An 18,385-nucleotide genomic window follows, 5' to 3' on the forward strand; every position below is an offset into this window, starting at 1 on the left:
CAAAGTAAAACATTTGAATTAAAAAAGAATCAAATAAGAAGATCAAAAATCAAACAATCCAATTTAAGTATAATTTGAAGATTTTTTGGTCAAATTAGCTAAAAACAAAACAACATAAAAAAAAAGTTGAATACAATGTTTTAAGTTTATATAAACATAAACAGGCCAAAAAAATTATTATGGTCTAGATTTCAATGTTAAAATAATTTAATCACTTCGAAAAAAAATATTTCAAATTTTGAAATATAGACTATCAGGTAGGGTGGTCCAAATCCGGACTTTTTTGGGGCTACCCCCTGAATTCAAAGATTGACCCATCACTAGGCTAAATTCCAAATTTGAGCTCATTCTGACCACGGGAACCCCTCCCTCCAATCGCTTAAAGTTTGTATGGGAAAAATCGTCAAAATGTATGGAGAAAAGCAACTGTTTTACTTTTTTACCTGTGGAAGGCGCCATAGTTATCCGATGCTTACCATTTCTCAAATGTAGAACCTTCATTATATTTAGAACAACTTTCCCGAAGACACCATATTTTTAGGATTTTTTTCCCGCGAAGTTATTAGCGCCCAAAACTGGCCATTTTTGCGCGGCCAGCTGTAAGGGGCTACCTAACAACGATGTTTATTTCCAATTCGTACACGCACGTGCTCTCTCTCAGGTTCAAACTCTCTCACGAGCTTGCTCGCCTGCCTGCCTGCCTGTTTACCTACAAGCGCGCGCTGTTTCTCTGCTTGGACTTTTGTCGTCGTCGTCGTTTTCGTTTGCTATCCGCTGCGCTGCGTTTCTGGCATGTTTATTATAATTTTCAACTAAAATAGCAGGATTGTTTTGAGATATATTTAGCATATAATTTCTTAAATTATGTCAAAAATACAAAAAAATTGCGCTGAAAAAAATAGTTTAAAGAAAAGACAGCTTAGGCTCAATTAAAAAAATACAGCAAATGTCATGAGAACAGGGTTTGTTTGATTTTCCAAGCATTACACGCAGTTTTTCGTATATGCTAAAGAAACATGATAATGATTCAATTGTTTGAAAAAAATCTTCAGGTAATACAAATGTTGTTCCTTTAGGTAGTTTGCTTTAACAAAAATATACTTTAGTATAAATCAGAACAAATCAAGGCAATTTTACAATTATTGCTGCAAATTTTCATTCATATTCTCCAAAATTATTTTTTTATTCTTTCTGGAAATTTCTTTCTGTGTTCCTAGACCACCTGCAACAAATATTGCAACTGTTTATCATTTTTTGTCAGTTTACCTGTAAATTTTTCGTTTCAGGAAACATCTCTTTCTGCACAATCGTTAACAACCTTCAGATCTTGCAGTTGCGGCCTTCCTTTAAGATACTCTTTTGGATTCAGTTTTTAAAAAAATCTAAAGAAAATTCTTTCCTTATTTATCTAAAAAAAACTTCATGGTATTTCTTGTAACAAAATCAGATAAATTAAAATCCAAAACGTTTGCAATTAGGTTTGGATCAGAACAGATGACGATTCATGGATGAACTAATTCATCAAATTTGTATTCTCTCTCACACGCTCTTATAATATGATATCTATTGTTGTGTTTTTTTTTCGTTTTGTTGTTCACATATTACATTTGATTTTATATCTCAATACGCACCGACTATTTTTGTTGAAAATTATAATAAACATGCCAGGAACGCAGCGTAGCGGATATCAAACGAAAACGACGACGACGACAAAAGTCCAAGCAGAGAAACAGCGCGCTTGTAGGTAAACAGGCAGGCAGGCAGGCGAGCAAGCTCGTGAGAGAGTTTGAACCTGAGAGAGAGCACGTGCGTGTACGAATTGGAAATAAACATCGTTGTTAGGTAGCCCCTTACAGCTGGCCGCGCAAAAATGGCCAGTTTTGGGGGCTAATAACTTCGCGGGAAAAAATCCTAAAAATATTGTGTCTTCGGGAAAGTTGTTTTAAATTTAATGAAGGGTCTACATTTGAGAAATGGTAAGAATCGGATAATTATGGCGCCTTCCACAGGTAAAAAAGTAAAACAGTTGCTTTTTTCCATACATTTTGACGATTTTTCCCATACAAACTTTAAGCGATTGGAGGGAGGGGTTCCCGTGGTCAGAATGAGCTCAAATTTGGAATTTAGCCTAGTGATGGGTCAATCTTTGATTTCAGGGGGTAGCCCCAAAAAAGTCCGGATTTGGACCACCCTACTATCAGGGTTGTTAAAATATCAAAATATCACCACTCAGCAACTACAATTATCTCGCCTGAATATTCATGCCTCAAATACAACTGCTCTTCTCTCTTCATTGAAACTCTCAGCGCCGAACATAGCCGAACACGTTTTTGTGTTTACCCACTCGCGATTGACATTTTCCTTTTCTCTCTCATTCTCGCTTCCACGATCATCCTACCGCAACAGCGTTTAACCACAAAAGCCGCCACAAAACCAATTTTGCAAACGCAGTTTGAAGGGGCGTCATGCGTGGTCGGCTCCTAATCGCCATCTTGCGTTCTCTCATTGCCGTTTTCGGAGAGGTTCAGAGACTCAGCGGTGAGAGCGCATAGTCGAGGAAAAGGGAAGGAGTGATAGAGAGAGAGAATGACATCGCTGGGAATCACGAGACACAAGAAAAGATCTCACAAGCTATAGTGACTGCCGCTATACTCTCGGATATTTTTGGTGCAGAGATAATCTATTGATAGCTTTTCTATCACTCTTTTGCAACACTGTAGACTATCACTTCCAAAAAATGTATAATCATTATTTTGCACTTCTTGAATGATATTCAATTTAAATTTTCAAATTATTTTTTTTTCATAAAATTTCTGAAATTAATATTAAACTATTAATTGCTAAAACAATGCAGAAAATTGGGGGGCTGTTTGGGTAAGACTAAGAAAACTTAAATTTTTCAAAAAATTTCTTGATTCCTGTTTTTTACTTTATTTTTATCCGCTATATCTGAGCAACCAGAAGTTCAATCTTCAAAGTGTATAAAAACAGTTTTAAAGAAAATTTTCTGAACTCGGCGGAAAAAATATATGAAAACTGTATTTTAATCAAACAACTGATAAATTTTAGTTGAAATCGAACTTAAAGTGGCTAAATTTTGAAAACGGTGCCCTATATGAAAATTTCTGTAAAGTAGTTTTCGATTGCAAATTTGATTTTGCAATAAAAACAGAAACCACTATTCCAAAAAATTATTCATTACTCGGTGGCAATTATTTTATTTTACTTTATGGCTCAAATTTCTTAATAAAAACAGATGGCAAAATAAAATAAAGAACTAGTGTTGGATTTTTTAATGTTAAAGTGAAATTCCGTTGAACAAAACTATCTCCTTTTTTTCTAAACAGTCCTCAACAATACCTACAACTTTGCTGACGACACCAAATCGACCAAAAAATCCCTTCAAATGTTACAGATTTTCGAATATTTACGAACCATTTTTGCATAAACAACTGCCAAAATAGTATTAGCCTTGTACGGGTGAACCAATGTTAAGGCTAAAAGGGAGTTTTAAAAATAATCATTCCAAATTGTAGGGGGTTTTGGAACCCCAAAGATCAATTAATTTAATTTAAATAGATTTCATTGTTTATTGTGATATTAAATTCAACCAATCAAACTCATGCAAAACTTGTGTTTAAATGTATATTTACTGCAAAACAATTTTGAAAAAGCTGATTTCATTCCAGAATGCAGTTCCACTTATCCCTCAAAAGTCCATTTCCAAAAATCCAGTTCCAATTTCCAGCCAGTTTACAGGTAAGCATACGGGTAGGCACCGTACGAGTAGGCAGCGGGGGAGGCCACATACGATCCAGTGGAGTAAGCGGTCGGGACGTAGCTTCCGGAGTAGAACGATGGCCGGACGACGCTGGAGGAGTATGCGTAGGATGCCGGTGTGTTGTAGAAGACCTGGGGTGCGGCCATGGCGGCGGCAATAACGGCCAGAACGACAATCAGCTGGAATTTTTGAAGAAGCGTTAAAATATTTTGATAATTTTTGGGTGGTCTTGAAAATCTTACGAATTTGAACATTTTGATTTGATTGGTTTGTGTAAAACTCCTGCAGAGCTTGAATAACTTGTGCACTGAGCTGGTAGCGGTTGACTGATGATTTGATTCAGTTCTTGAACAGTATTTATACTCGAAACTAGATTCAAACTCAAAGTGCCGAATCCCGTTCTGCAGATTTTCTTTATAAGTCAATTTGTTCAAAACCAGAATTTTCTTGCATTTATTCTCAAATCATTCTGACATTTTGCAAATATAATTTACTTCTGAGTTTCAGGTTTCAAAACAAGCTTAAAAAATAACTCGCCCATAAAATGTTCTATCATAATTCATCATCTAGAGGTGGACACAAAGCCAATCGATTTTTTTTGCGTGCGCTTAAACTCGATTCAATTTTTATTGCCACACAGTCTGGAACGTGTTGCGTCCAGAACGACCGATTCTTCGCTTTCGATTGTCTTCTACCGATTCTGGTTCACGTACACACGCGTTGCAAGTATAAATAAGCTTGCAAAACGGTGACTTAGCATCAGTTAACCGCAACTAGCTCAACCACACAAGTGTCAAATTCTCTGCAGGAGTAATCTCAAAAACCAAACAAATCAAAATGTTCAAATTCGTGAGTTTTTCAAAACTTCATCAGATTGAAAAAAGTTTTTAACGTTTCTTCAAACATTCCAGCTGATTGTCGTTCTGGCCGTTATTGCCGCTGCCATGGCCGCACCCCAGGTCTTCTACAACACGCCGGCGTCCTACGCGTACTCCTCCGGCGTCGTCCGGCCATCGTTCTACTCCGGAAGCTACGTCCCGACCGCTTACTCCACCGGATCGTATGTGGCCTCCCCCGCTGCTGCCTACTCGTACGGTGCCTACCCGTATGCTTACCTGTAAACTGGCTGGAAATTGGACCTGGATTTTTGGAAAAAGGATTTTTGAGTGATAAGTGGAACCGGATTCTGGATTAACTATTAAAAGGCAAAAATTAAATCTCTGTCGAACGTTTTGTGCTGTAAAATACAATTCAATGAACATAATCATGCCTTTTCTTCAAAGAGTTTAATATCACAAGAATGAAATTGATTAACTCAAAAATAAAATCACGTTAATTAAATTTATTAGATTTAATTATCTGAAGTTAAATCATCCGAAGGAAATTTGAACGGTGCGCGTCGCGGTCAACACGCAGGATTTTCGTTGCCGTTTTCGTCTTTGTTTTCCTCCCGATTGTGTGTGTTTTTCGGTCCGGGCGGTTTCGCGTTTTCGCATTTTATTTGGTTTTATCTTTCCACACCCGAGCAGGGGTAAATAACACGGGAATACCAAATTTTGGTATTACTTGGGCAAATAACAGCGACCAAAATGTGCCCTTGGTTGCCCAGTAATAGATGGTAAAATACCATGAAATCATACCAAAATCTTGTATATGTAAGGGCACAACAATACCAAACCATGTTATTCCAAGGGTAAAATAATACCTCAAAATAAAACCATTTCAATACCAAGTAGAGGTCTTCTGGATTTTTGAACAACTTGGTATTGCCATGGTTTTATTTTTAGGTATTCCCGCGCTCTTGGAAAATCATATTTTGGTATTTCTGTGGTCTTTCACATGCATGATTTTGGTATGATTTCATGGTATTTTACCATCTATTACTGGGCAACCAAGAGCACATTATGGTCGCTGGTATTTGAACAAGAAATACCTAAATTTGGTATTTTCATACCATTTTTAGTGCAGCAGTTGCAGTTAGTGAAAAAACGGAGATTATTCATATGCAACAGCCAAATCTACTCACCTGATGATTCCATGTTGTTATTAGTGATATTCTTCACCACACCGAATGCATTTGTCATTGATGAACGGCCAGTGCTTGAAGTTCTTGAATCTTCTGAAAAATAACAAGATTGAAAAATAAGTATTATTAAAATGAAACTGAATTGAAATTCACCAAAATTCATTAATCTGTCGATTGACTCGTTTTTCAAAGTATTTGGTTATCCCGATTTAGAGATATTTCAACGTTTTTGAAAAAAATATTAGTGGGTATATCACACTAATTTTTCAAATCATCTTTTACATTTTTGGGTTTCAAGTCATTTTAGCGCAAAATTAATTAACTCGTAAATTTTTTTTAACAAATATCCCATAGTTTCAGAGAAAATTGATGAAACCTTTCAATATTCAAATAATACCAAAATGTGCCATCCTGACTTAGAAAATTTTCCACAATTTCAAGTCATTTCTGTAGGGGGTATATCAAAAGTGTTTAAAATCAAGTTTGAAATTTCCGGTTTTGAATGAAAGCATTCGCTTTGAGACATCATTTTAGCGCAAAATTAATTATTTTGTCAAAATTGGTCAAAATTTTCCCATAGTTTCAGAGGAATTTGATAAAACACTTTAATACCAAAAGAATACCAAAATGTGGTGTTCGATCATTGACAAATTCTGCAATTTTGCAATATCAAAACAATACCTTAAATTGGTATGATAGCACATTTTGCTCTTGCATAATCCTTAAGACAAATTTTAAAGGGTCCAGGAATACCAAAATTTGGTATTGATACCAGAGAAAGGTATTATTACGCATTTCCCTTGTTATTTACCCATGCTCGGGCAGCCGGCTGTCTAAGATTGAATCATTTATGCTAAACTCAACAGCAAATAAACGTGAATAGTCTCATCCGCAGCATCCGATTGTTTGCCTTGAGAATAATTCATCACCCTATTAAACGAAATTTATTGATTATTGGGCCACATCATCATCCTCTATGATGAATCCTGGCCATTACCCTTTCCCACTAACAAAATTCCAAGTAGAAGTAGTTTTCCGGCACACGCGGGGGTGTGGATATCGTATAGAACCCACCCTTGGTAGCAGCCTGTGCTAACTAACATTCCCGTCCCCTCACCTCGAGATCTACAAACTGACATGGCGGGCGCCGTTGGTGGCCAACGACTGTGTCCTATTAGCAACGGCTCTAGTTTTGATGATCGTGATGTTTTATCTTTTCAGCGCATTCATGCATGCTGTTGATAAGGAAAACACCATTAGATCGTTTAAGCGTCTGGTCAGTTGTATTGATAGGATATTACGGTCCTGTTCAGCAACGGAGGACAACCATGGGTGAAGTTAAATTATCATGCTCATGAAGTTAAATTATCCGAAGGTTTAAATGAGACTTAGGATAATCGAAACATGAACACATTTTGTTTTAATTATATACTTTTATAGTCAAATTTGAGATCTGCAACCCCAAGGCCCCGGACTTGCAAATAAATATTAATACAGCCCAGACCCGATTATCCGAAGCCTCGATTATCCGAAGTTCTAAGTTCGAAGTTCGAGGTTTGTATCGAATCACGAAGAAAAAAAATCGTTTTTTTCTTCTTTTTATTGTTTTTAACATCAAATTCGAGTTTCCCATTTTATTCAATTTTGATTAGTTCATTGACTAATAAATAATGTAAAGCATATTTTTTTGGTTCTCAAAAAACATAGAAATTAAGAAACGATCTTTTCAATGCCACCTTCAAAATTGGTCAAAAAAAATTTATACTTTATTCATAAACAGCATGGCATGCTTAATTAAACAATATAATATTTTTAACATCTTTTACGTTCCGTGGAATATCCGTGAAATTTGGTGATTTAAAATTAAGGTCCTCGTGAAATTTGCCACTCTTCAGCGTGAAAAATCAGAGCGCAGAGAAATAGCTTTTATCTGATATAAGCTTTCTCAACACAATTCATCAAGCTGCTCCACCGCCACTCAATCTTATAACGCTCCATAACGCTCCGCAAAAGCTCCCCCTATCAAAAAGTGGTGAATTTCTCTCTCGGAATCCCAATCCTCTCATCCTTGCCCGCACAGCTGATCGCAAACGCTCTCAGAATTTCCACCCACCAAGCCTACTGTTTGACAGTTTTCCCTTTCGCACCCCTCCCTCGCGGGAAAAACTCACCACCCGTTTGCTCTCAACCACGTGCTTTCGCACCCATTACGCTCTCACTCTCTCGCTCTCGCTCTCTCACACAATCACAATGTTTTCATTCGGTGGTGTCGAGAACGCCAGCCAGTGTGGTTAAAATACGTTCTATTTACACCTCCCACGAAAACCAAAGTGAGCGGTGCTTTTCAGCTCGCTCGTGTTCTTGTCATCGCCTACTGCTGCTGCTTGGTCTCTGCCATTTTCCAGTGTGCCAACCGGGGGGCGAGAGAGACAGAGAGAAAATCACAAGAAAAATGGCAAAGGCCTACTGCTGCTACCTGTCAAGTTGAGGACATTTTTCTTCGGGCGTCGGGAATTTGTGAAAAGAATCGTGTTTTCAAAGAGGAAAAAACAATAACAATGATCATCCGGTGCGTGAAAATCCTGCTGGCGGTCGTGCTGAGCTTGACATTCACCGTGTCTCTGGCCAAACTGGTGTTGTGTGTGTGGACCGAGGTGTTTATTGAAAATTCCGCCGATTACGAGATCGTGCACGGATATCCGGGCAGGAGTCGGAGCCACCGGAATGGCGGGGGTGGTTCCCTCGTGGACGACTGGCTGGATCAGAACCAATTAGGCAAATACAGGCAGCTCTTCCGTGACCAAGGTGAGTTTCCGTGTCAGGGCACCATTTGTTAGCAATGTTAGATTCCCCTCCCGGAAGCCTCTCCGAAGCGGGGTCAATTGTCTCCGTTGGCCCGGGTGCAAACTGGAGCACCCGGAAGTGAGGGAAAAGTTGTTCGCATAACACGATTCTAAACTTCAACAGATGTGAGTGTGTGTGTTGGTATGAGTGGTGAAAATGGATGGATGGCCGAAATAATTCACATCCAAGAAAGCCTTTGCGCTGCCAAAACATCGAAGAAGACGAAGCGTGACTTTCTCAATGTTTATATGTTGCATTCATATAAAAAGTTTTAATTTTTGGTAGATATCTTTAACTTTATGTGCATGTTAATTAAAATAAAGTTTAAATTCCCTTTCAATATTTGTATATATTAAAAATTGAAAAAATATTACAGATATTTAAAAAAAATCTAAAAAGTTATGCCGGCATAACCAGAAAGGTATTGAATAAAGTAGTTCATGTCAGTTTAACTAACATCGAGATCACCTTCATGGTACTTAAAGTTTACACCTAAGTTTGAGAAGTGCAATGGAAGTGGTAATTGTATTCATACTAGGTACTTGTATTTTATGTCAACGTTGTCGACATTTATTTTTAATTATGTGAAAAAATAAAAAAGTAACAAAATAATTAAAATAATAACAATTTTAGAAAAGCGATTGATTTTATCGATTTTGACCCGAGTCTGGTAATTGTTTTTTAAGTTTTTTGTAAATTAAATTAAATTGATTAAGAAATTGCAAATAATTTTTCGTGTTAAATGACAAACCGTGAAATTATCTCTGCAAAAATCTCCCCCCCCCCTAAAGTGTCCACGTGGTTTATGGATGGTCCCAAATAAACTTTAATAAATAGACTATTACAAAATTAACAAATTATTATTATATAATTTAGAAATACAGTCCAGAGTCGATCATCCGAAGGCCTCCGAAAAAATCACTAGTTTTGGAAAAAATGATTTTTGGGTTATATAATCATATTATGACCCATCAGGCCTGAAAGGGTTAAAATGATTTACAATTTTTAAATCCAAGATGGCCGTCAAAGTGACAGTGCTGAAATATTGCAAAAAATGCTTTTTGCCTTTCTCACCTTACTGAGGAAAGGCTATAAAATCACTCGAAAAACGAAATTCTTAAACCTTCTAGACCCACCTTCATGTATACTTATCGACTCAGAATCACATTCTGAGCAAATGACTGTGTGTGTGGTGGGATGTTGATCAAAAAAATTGCACTGGATTATCTCGGCACTAGCTGAACCGATTTGGACCGTATTAGTCTCATTCGATCCGTCTTGGGGTCCCATAAGTAGCTATTGAAAATTATAAAGTTTAGTAAAGTACTTCAAAAGTTATGCTAAAAAACGATTCTAAAAAAAAGTCCGAAAGATTGTAAAAGAGTGGTTTTTGTAAGAAACCCCGTCATGTTATACATTTTTAGAAAGGTATTCGAAAGAGCTTTCCAACGAGTTCAAAAGATTGAAAATCTGACAACTCTATCAAAAGTTATAAGCACTTAAGGGTTATTTATGCACTTTTTAGAGGCCTGATCTCATATATTTCTATGAAAACATTGTCCGGATCTATCATGCGACCTGTCAATGGATAAATGATCAAAAGACCTTTCCAACGAGTTCAATAGATTGCAGATCTGACAACCCTATCAAAGGTTATAAGCACATAAGTGCCCTGAATTATGAAGGTCTGACTCCCCAATCTTTTGTATCTATTTTGGATAGCATTACCCTCTAAATGTGAGGAAGGCACCAACCACCTAAGGTTGGGTTAAGTACCTTTTTTTAAATTAAAATGCAATCACATACTCAAATTTGACTAAAATGGGGTCGCAGAAGTCGAATTTGATATTGAAGAAAGAAAATAAAAAATGTTGTTTAATGGTTGGTTTGACTTTGAACATCATATTTTAGCTGTAATCCAAACATAGCAAATGTGGTCATTCTTTAAACATCATACATCATTGTGAGTGATTTTAAAGAATCAAAACTGATTGTTAGTTTGTCAGTTTGTTTGATTTTCGCTTTCATTTAGAATGATGACGCAATCATTACATTTGATGGCCATGATTTCAAAAATCATAACATAAGCTCAATCACCAATACACACATCCAAATAGGAGTAAAATTCAGTACTACACTTCACCATAATGCCCTAGGGCAAACAAATCGCCGAGAAAGCAAAACAAACTCGAGATAAACACAGTTTTCGTCTCGAACTTCTCCCGAACAGAGTTATTTGTGCTATGTTGGTCCTTCTTTCGCCAGAAATGTTTTCAGTTCTAGTCATTGGTTATTCTAAAATAAATTCAATGAATTTTTGGAAATTCCAGCATTTTAGAACAAATCCAAGTCCTAAAATTATTGTTTTTGTTGGAAAACCCCAACACAAAACCCTTTACCCTACTTTCCAACTGAATGAAATGCATCTACACAGATGGTTTAGTCACCATCAGGGATGCCAGATTTGCAGATTTCTCTGCAAATTTGAAGATTTCCGAAATTTGTTGCAGACAACTTTTTTGTTGCAGATTTTTGCAGATATTATATGCAAATGGAGAGCGTACGGGCGCGTTTGATAAATGTCGTGTGTGTAAGGCAGCTTCATTTAAATCGCGATTTCAGTGCAAATTTCAAAGATTGGACCTACTAATTTAGTGTCATTCGGTCGGCCGTGAAGAGTTAGTCGCGAAAATTGTGGAGTTTGACCGTTTTCTTGGATTATTTGTGCGTTTTGAATGAATTATTTGGCGGTCGGTGGTGACGTTTATGGCCACCTTTGTGTTTCTTTTTTGCGAGCGCCGTCGTGAGAGAAAATTGCACGCGGTAGTGTGACCTGACCTGAACACACTTCGAAGTGCTCGACTTGCATGCAAGTGTGGTGCAAAAGTGACTGTGCGTTGACAGCGGCGGTGGAATAAGATGGTGTTGGTCAGCCGATGACTCCCCCTCTCCACCGTACCCCAGTACGAGGGTGTTTGTTGTGAGCTGCCTGGAACATTGAACGCGTGCTTCCAGATTGTATCCTTTGCAAAGAATTTCTAATAATTGTTTCTAAAATATTTCAATATTTTTCTTACGTTTCTAAATTTCGTTAAATCTTTTCTTCTTTATAATTCTTTCTATCTAATCTAACAAAATTCCCATTAAAAAAACATTATTTCATACAATCTCTACAATCTCAATCTCTACGCTGTACTGTACGCTTTGCTTTATTTCCTTTAATAATTTATTATTTTTCAGCTGGTTACGAAGGTAATTTACTATCTAAAACAAAGTTATTGATTATATTCTTTTATTATATTACATTGTACTAAATATTATTACACCAAACACAACTTTCACAACAATAACGCAATAACAAACCGGAGCGTTTGGTACGGTATGTCCACGCATCCTTCCTCCCCTGTAGATTCTGTGAAATGTGATCCGTTCTCAGAATCCTCTCTGCGGTAAACACAACGCAGTAGGGCTGGCCGCTTTAATTTTTGTAATACATTTTCGGGTGTTCTCGGATGTACTACAATTATTAATAATGACAAGAAAAGTGCTTGGGGCGTAATCTAATCACAAGACTTTCCAGCATGCTTTCATCGGACTGGCTGCGTTTGTGTTAGATTAGATTAGATTAGATTTTTGCAGATATTTTACCGGTGAGGTTTGCAAAAAAACTTTAATTCTTCTGTGACAATTTCTTTGAATAAGATGAGTAACCCAACTGTACAGAGCATTTTATAAATTCAGAAAAAAATCTTCTTAGACCCACATCAAGTTTGATTACTGTCAAAATATGCAAGTATTTTACTGCCGCTCCAATCTAGTCCGTCCCATATGTAAAAAGTGAGTGCTAAGATATCGTCGTGAGAAGCTCAAAAAATGTTTCACCTTTTTTACATTTCTAATCACCAATTTTTACAAACTTTTTTCTACAATTATTTCAATATTGGTTCAAAAAGTACCCCTATCCAAAAATTTACTCAAAAAAGTTAAAATTTATTGGTTAATTTGGTAAATTTTCGTGCTGGGACTGACCTGACTTTATTTATCCATAAATAGAGGCAAGTCTGTCAGGTTATCAAGGTAGGCTTGAACATTTATAACAGAAATTTGCCTGTCATTTGTTGGTTTGTTTTGGTAATTTTCCAAATTGTTTTTATCATTGATCTGAAATTTTGTTTGTTTCAGGTTAATTTAATTTGGCGGATGATTCTATAAAATTTACCAGCTACGAATATTTAACCAGCAATGTTGTATTCTTTCTATTTCTTTTGCTGCAGAACAAATAGATATTCATATTTGATTGCATGTATCAACATCCGGACCCTTAAATTGAGTAATCCAGAATCGTTTAACGGAAGGGGATCCTAAATCTGAAACTAGACCATGGCTATCCATACAAGAAGGAATAGTACTGATTTTAATGAATATTAGCTGAATGGTATGTTGTTTATTTTATTACCGTGGTTATCCTATGCATGAGGAAATAAAGGCAGAATAGGGTTTCGACTATTACGCTTCCAAATTTAAAATATACCGTCAATTTGAACAATTTTATGTGTTTTTAAGTTCTGCGAGTACTTTAGGTACATAGTCTGTGTAGATATAGTAATTACACATTTTTTTCTATTGATTTGTGAGACATTTCTATACGAGGAACTGACTTGCCTTTATTTTGCATATGGGACAGCACCAAAGTGATTTTTATTTTGGAATTTTTAGAACAAACATACATTTTTTATTAAATAGGGTTAAAGTAGATGTTCAAACAAGACAACTACTGGATTTTTCTCAAAATCGACAAAAATACATATGGGACGGACTTGCTTTGAGCGGCAGTTTACCAACTATTCTTTTTAATCACTTAAGAATTGTCGCAAAAAAAAATTACAAATCAGATTGTGCACTCTACAACATGGCTTTGGTATACTCTACTGCAAGATTCCTACTCAAAGCTAGGTGTTCAAAAGGTTGTTGCTTGTTTACCAAGATTTTGGCTATTGTTAAAAAAACGCTGTCCCTAATTCCAAATATGAGCTCATTCTGACCAATCGTATGAAATTTGTATGGGAGAAATCGTTAAAATGTATGGAGAATGACAACTGTTTCACTTTTTTACCCTTAGAGGGCGCAATAGTTATCCGATTCTAACCATTTCTCAGATCGTCGCCATCGTGCTAACTTGTCGTACGTGCATTTTGGGCCAAATTGAGTTAAGAACGCCATTTTGTGCAGCTCACAATGCCTCACCTTTTGACCTTCACAGATCCCCAAAATTCGATTTCAATCCTGAGATATTCAACAAAAACCGAAAAAACTCCGTGTATTTTTGTCACTTTACATATGAAAGTAGTTTCAATCTTGTCGTGCTATCTTGTCACTCCATGAAAATTGATGTAAGTGCGACAAAAGGCCAAAGGGATTTCAGGCCAGGAAAGTCAGGATGCGTTTGTCGCACGTACAAGCTAGACTACCGTAAACATTTGTAATTATAACTCGGGACTCCAGCAACCAACTTCAACCAAACTTTGGGACAATGCACAGAATGGTGAGCCAAACAAAACGTGTTTGTTATTGTTTACATTGCGTGCTCTCGTTTTTGAATATTCAAGGTCAAACATTAAAACGCGTTTTTCTCGGAACGTTAAAATGGCGGGTGCGACAAGATAGCACGACGACGTCGAGATGTAGTACTTTCATTAATTTTAGAAAAACTTCCCTCAAGACACCATATTTTTAGGAACCCGTGGTCAGAATGAGCTCAAATTTGGAATATATCCTAGTGATGTGTCAATCTTTGATTTCAGGGGGTAGTTCCGAAGAAGCTCGAATTTGAATTACCCTAGGAAACATAAATAAATTCAATTTGAGTATTGAGTATTAGGTATGAATTAAGTATTAAGTCTACCTCTGTTTATTTTTAAAAACAAAAAAATAAATGGAAGTGCGGAGTTACATAAGATTTTCAATGTGGTTCTCAGTAGTAAAAAGTTGGTCAAAATCAATATTTTTTTCGAATATGTCAAAATGTACGGAGTATCTTTTTTGATTGAACCGCTACAGCCAAATTTGATTGATGATTTGTTTCAGTGAGTTTTGTTTTAGATAACCTATTTATTTTTGTTAGCTTAAAGCTTATGACAAACAGCTAATTTCAGCTAATTTAAACGACAAATTGCAAAAGAATCATACATGAATACGAATTCCTAATAAAGAGGTCCCTTTTACTAATGAATTTTTAGCACTTTCTTCATTACTGCTTGTATTACAATACATATCTAGATTTTTTTTCGAAAAGGTCCTTTAAACATATGAAAGACAATAGGACCTTTTTTAAAAAAAAACTCTAGATGTAAAAGAAAAACAAATCTTGTATGATTTTGTCTGATGTATAGATAACTTAAGGCGTTCACATATAAAGAATGATAATTTTAGTTTTTTTTAAGTGATCAAAATAAAATTATTTCAACACATATTGTTTGCCTTGTTTTAATTATGGGTTTGTGTTTCGAATCATTTCAAAATATTTTAAATATTTTTTGTAAATTGTACAAAAAACGTTAGTTGCATACTTCTTTTCCACGCCTATTTTTTATTTAATTAGATTCATTACAATAATTATAATTCTAAATTTCTTAACGAATATTACAATTTTTCTTAAAAATTTGGCAGCACAAAAATGATTCAAAAAAAAATAGAATTAGTTTTTAATACAATAGATATTTAAAAAGAAATTTTTGCTCACAGAAGAATCCAATGAAGATAAACTTAAAAACAGAAAAAAAAATAAAGCGTTTCTAGTTGTCTGAAAGGGCACATGACATTAGTTTTGATTATTTTTTTTTAATATTTAACATGAAATAGCAAAATCGCTATAGAAGTAAAATAATTCAATTTATATATAACATAAAATCTTCATTTTATACATATTTCAATACCATTTCACCATCAAATCTTTTTAATTCATGGTTTATTAATGGTACACAAAAATATCAAATCTGGAGGAATTTCTTGTAATAAAGCTCAACTGTTAACAAAATAAATCCAGAATATGCTGGACAAAAATTAAAACACAGGATAAAATAAAATAAATTGTAGGTATTGGAGGATGAATTAAACTCACAAAAAATGGAACTATAGGACTATAGGCTAGCGGCATACATAAGATTAATTAAAACATTAATTGCAATTTAAGTGCTTTTCAATTCAGTTTTAATTAAAATACACAAAAAATAAGAACATGAAACTTTTATTTAAAAAACACTTTGGCAATATTAATATGAAGTTTAATATCTAACATATTTTTATTTATTTTAATATGCAACAATCGTCTCTCCATGCATTTAAATTTATGGGACCGTTAAGGGAAAGATTGAGCGAAAATATCAAACAAAAGATTAATCGATTTTGCAAGAAGATTAGAGTATGGATTCATCACTGTTTGTATCAAAACGACTGCATTTTTTTTGTTTATCGAGTTTATCGAGGAGAAAAACGACAATAAAGTGTTAACTTTTACATGTTAACAAAAAAAATCATTTTATTTATGATAACACATACAGCCCAGACTCGACTGATCCAAGTTTTACTTTTATGAAGTTGTACAGATTTACTTGTGATAAACAAATAAACAAACACAATATTAAAAAAAAACATTTTATCATCTTTTTTAATATTTTTAAGAATTCATCTTTTAACTAACTTATTGTTCCACAATTTTCAGCATGAGTTACTTCACAAAATTTAGAGTTAGGTTTAATTTTTTTTATGTTTCTGAACATAATGTTTGAAATGCCTAAAGGGTACATATTTATAAACATTCTTACACACGTTACATTTTTCCAGATCACTTCAGATGATTTTGGGGCATAAATGAGCTCAACGACTTAAATTTTTTTAACGTGATTTGATTTTCCATAATAAACAAATTGCGAAGGTTTAGGAGATTTTGGTGTGGACCGTATTTTACAGTTTTTAATGTTTACATTACAGATTTATTAACCATTTAAGTATCACTTGGGTTTTTAATATTCAATAATTTCCATATCTTGGCTCAAACTAAACCAATTTTAGTTCTTTTGGGTTCGTTCGCTCAGTAATTTAACACCGAACACGATGCCTCAAAACCTAGATTCCGGTTTCCTGGCTGGAGATATTCTGGATTCTCCAGGGCCAGATTTGAGCTAGCCTGGTGATTTTCTGATCACAAAATCATTCAAAAAATTTGTTAGTGATGAACTATTGAAATATTTTACCATCGACAATATTATATTTTGGTTAACTGTTTCATTATATTATTTTTTAATTTAGGCCGTTGCAAATATTTTTGAAGTTTATGTCGCTCGACTCTGACCAAAGTCGAGGGGGGGGGGGGGGAGCAAAAAAAAATATATAAAAAGATTAAAAATTGAATTAACGAGCCATGGTTTAAACATTTGAATAAAAAAAGTGTTTTAAAATGCATTATACTATACACCTGTCCAGTAGTTTTGCAATCATTAGTTTCCAAAATATCTAAATATTGACGAAAATTTTATTTTTCGCGAAAAAAAAAGTTTTTTGCGGTGCTGTGCATATAAATTCAAAATATTTTCAATCCAGCCCTAACATGATTGTTTTCAGTTGATTTAATTTTTATTTTCATTGAAATTTTGAAGTTTTTTAAAACTATTTTTTTTCCTATGATTTTTTTTGACAAATTTTGAAGGAGGGGCGACATAAACTTTGAAAAATATTTTCAACGGCTTTACAAGAAAATTAAAAATGTAAAACATCGATTTATTTCGTTAACCCTCTAACGCCCAGAGCTGTTTGCTTATCGTAAAAAAAGTAAATGGTAAAATTTTGGTACAATAATGGAAATACTTTACTTTAACCCATAAACATCGAATTGGTGCAAAAAAGTTGAATTTGAAGTGGCGCACCCATAGGATAAGCAACTTTTACTAAGCAACTATATCACGCAGAAAAATATTTTGTAGAATCAGCCTGTACGAGGTTTGATTCAACAAATTTTTTGTTGAATATAATCAACGCCGATTTTGCGTTGAAACAAACCTTGGTTTTCTCAATTCCACAAAAATCTTTTGTTGTTTTGAAAAAGTTGCTTTGACGTTTAGTGTTGATTCAACAAAAATCTAGATTTTCAAATCAACAAAACGTTTTGTTAATTCAAATATGCCTTATTTTTCTGCGTGATTACAAAAACTGATTTTCTTCAAATCGATTGGTTCAGTTGTTTGAAAATGCATCGAAATTTGTTTAAAACTACTTATTCTTTTCTGTAAGACCATATTTCTGAAGTATGAAATACAAATTCTAAAATCTCTGCACTTTCAGATTTCTTTGATTGGCTCATTCAAAACTCACAAACACCCATTTTCATCAAAATTAAGGAAGATAATAAAAACATCGGTCTAATAACAATGTTTTGTCTTGTTTTTGAATAGTCTTAACGTTTATAAACTTTTGTTTTGATTGAAATGTTTTTTTTTTTGTAATTTGGAAAAAGTGCTTCTGAATATTTAGTTGCTCATATGCCCAGGTGGTGCTCTGGTGCACCTAATGGAAAAGGTTGAAAAACACTCAAAATCGGTCCAAACTCACAATGTTATTCACAGGGGTTCTTGTCCAAGGTTTGTTTCATAAAATGTCGCGTTTGGTAATTTTTACGGGCTTTTGGAAACAGTTATTATTTATATCCCTGAAATTGGCCCATTTTTGTTTACATTTCGCACTGT

The 18,385-nt window shown here is 34.8% G+C and overlaps 1 protein-coding gene and 2 long non-coding RNA genes across 5 annotated transcripts in view; 2 read left to right on the forward strand and 1 right to left on the reverse strand.

The window, feature by feature from the left end:
* Nucleotides 1-3,631: 3,631 nt before the first annotated feature.
* Nucleotides 3,632-4,153, reverse strand: LOC120419079 (uncharacterized). Its single transcript, XR_005605660.2, has 2 exons — nt 4,024-4,153; nt 3,632-3,960 (listed from the first exon to the last, which is right to left on the reverse strand). It is a non-coding gene; the product is annotated as an uncharacterized LOC120419079 (long non-coding RNA).
* Nucleotides 4,154-4,479: 326 nt separating this feature from the next.
* LOC120419064 (uncharacterized) lies at nt 4,480-5,043 on the forward strand. The gene is made up of 2 exons (XR_005605658.2): nt 4,480-4,630; nt 4,693-5,043. It is a non-coding gene; the product is annotated as an uncharacterized LOC120419064 (long non-coding RNA).
* A 3,104-nt stretch (nt 5,044-8,147) lies between these two features.
* LOC120419034 (apoptosis-resistant E3 ubiquitin protein ligase 1) overlaps nt 8,148-18,385 on the forward strand; it is an 82,669-nt gene continuing 72,431 nt past the window's right edge. The window contains exon 1 of one of the 3 annotated variants that reach the window (XM_039581594.2): nt 8,148-8,612. In XM_039581594.2, coding sequence (XP_039437528.1) covers nt 8,366-8,612 — 247 coding nt within the window. In that variant the 5' untranslated portion in view covers nt 8,148-8,365. The remainder of the gene's footprint in view (nt 8,613-18,385) is intronic. The other 2 variants (XM_039581595.2, XM_039581596.2) reach the window with 2 other exon arrangements.

This window comes from Culex pipiens, chromosome 2 (genome assembly GCF_016801865.2).
Source record: "Culex pipiens pallens isolate TS chromosome 2, TS_CPP_V2, whole genome shotgun sequence".
NCBI classification, from domain to species: Eukaryota; Metazoa; Arthropoda; class Insecta; order Diptera; family Culicidae; genus Culex; species Culex pipiens.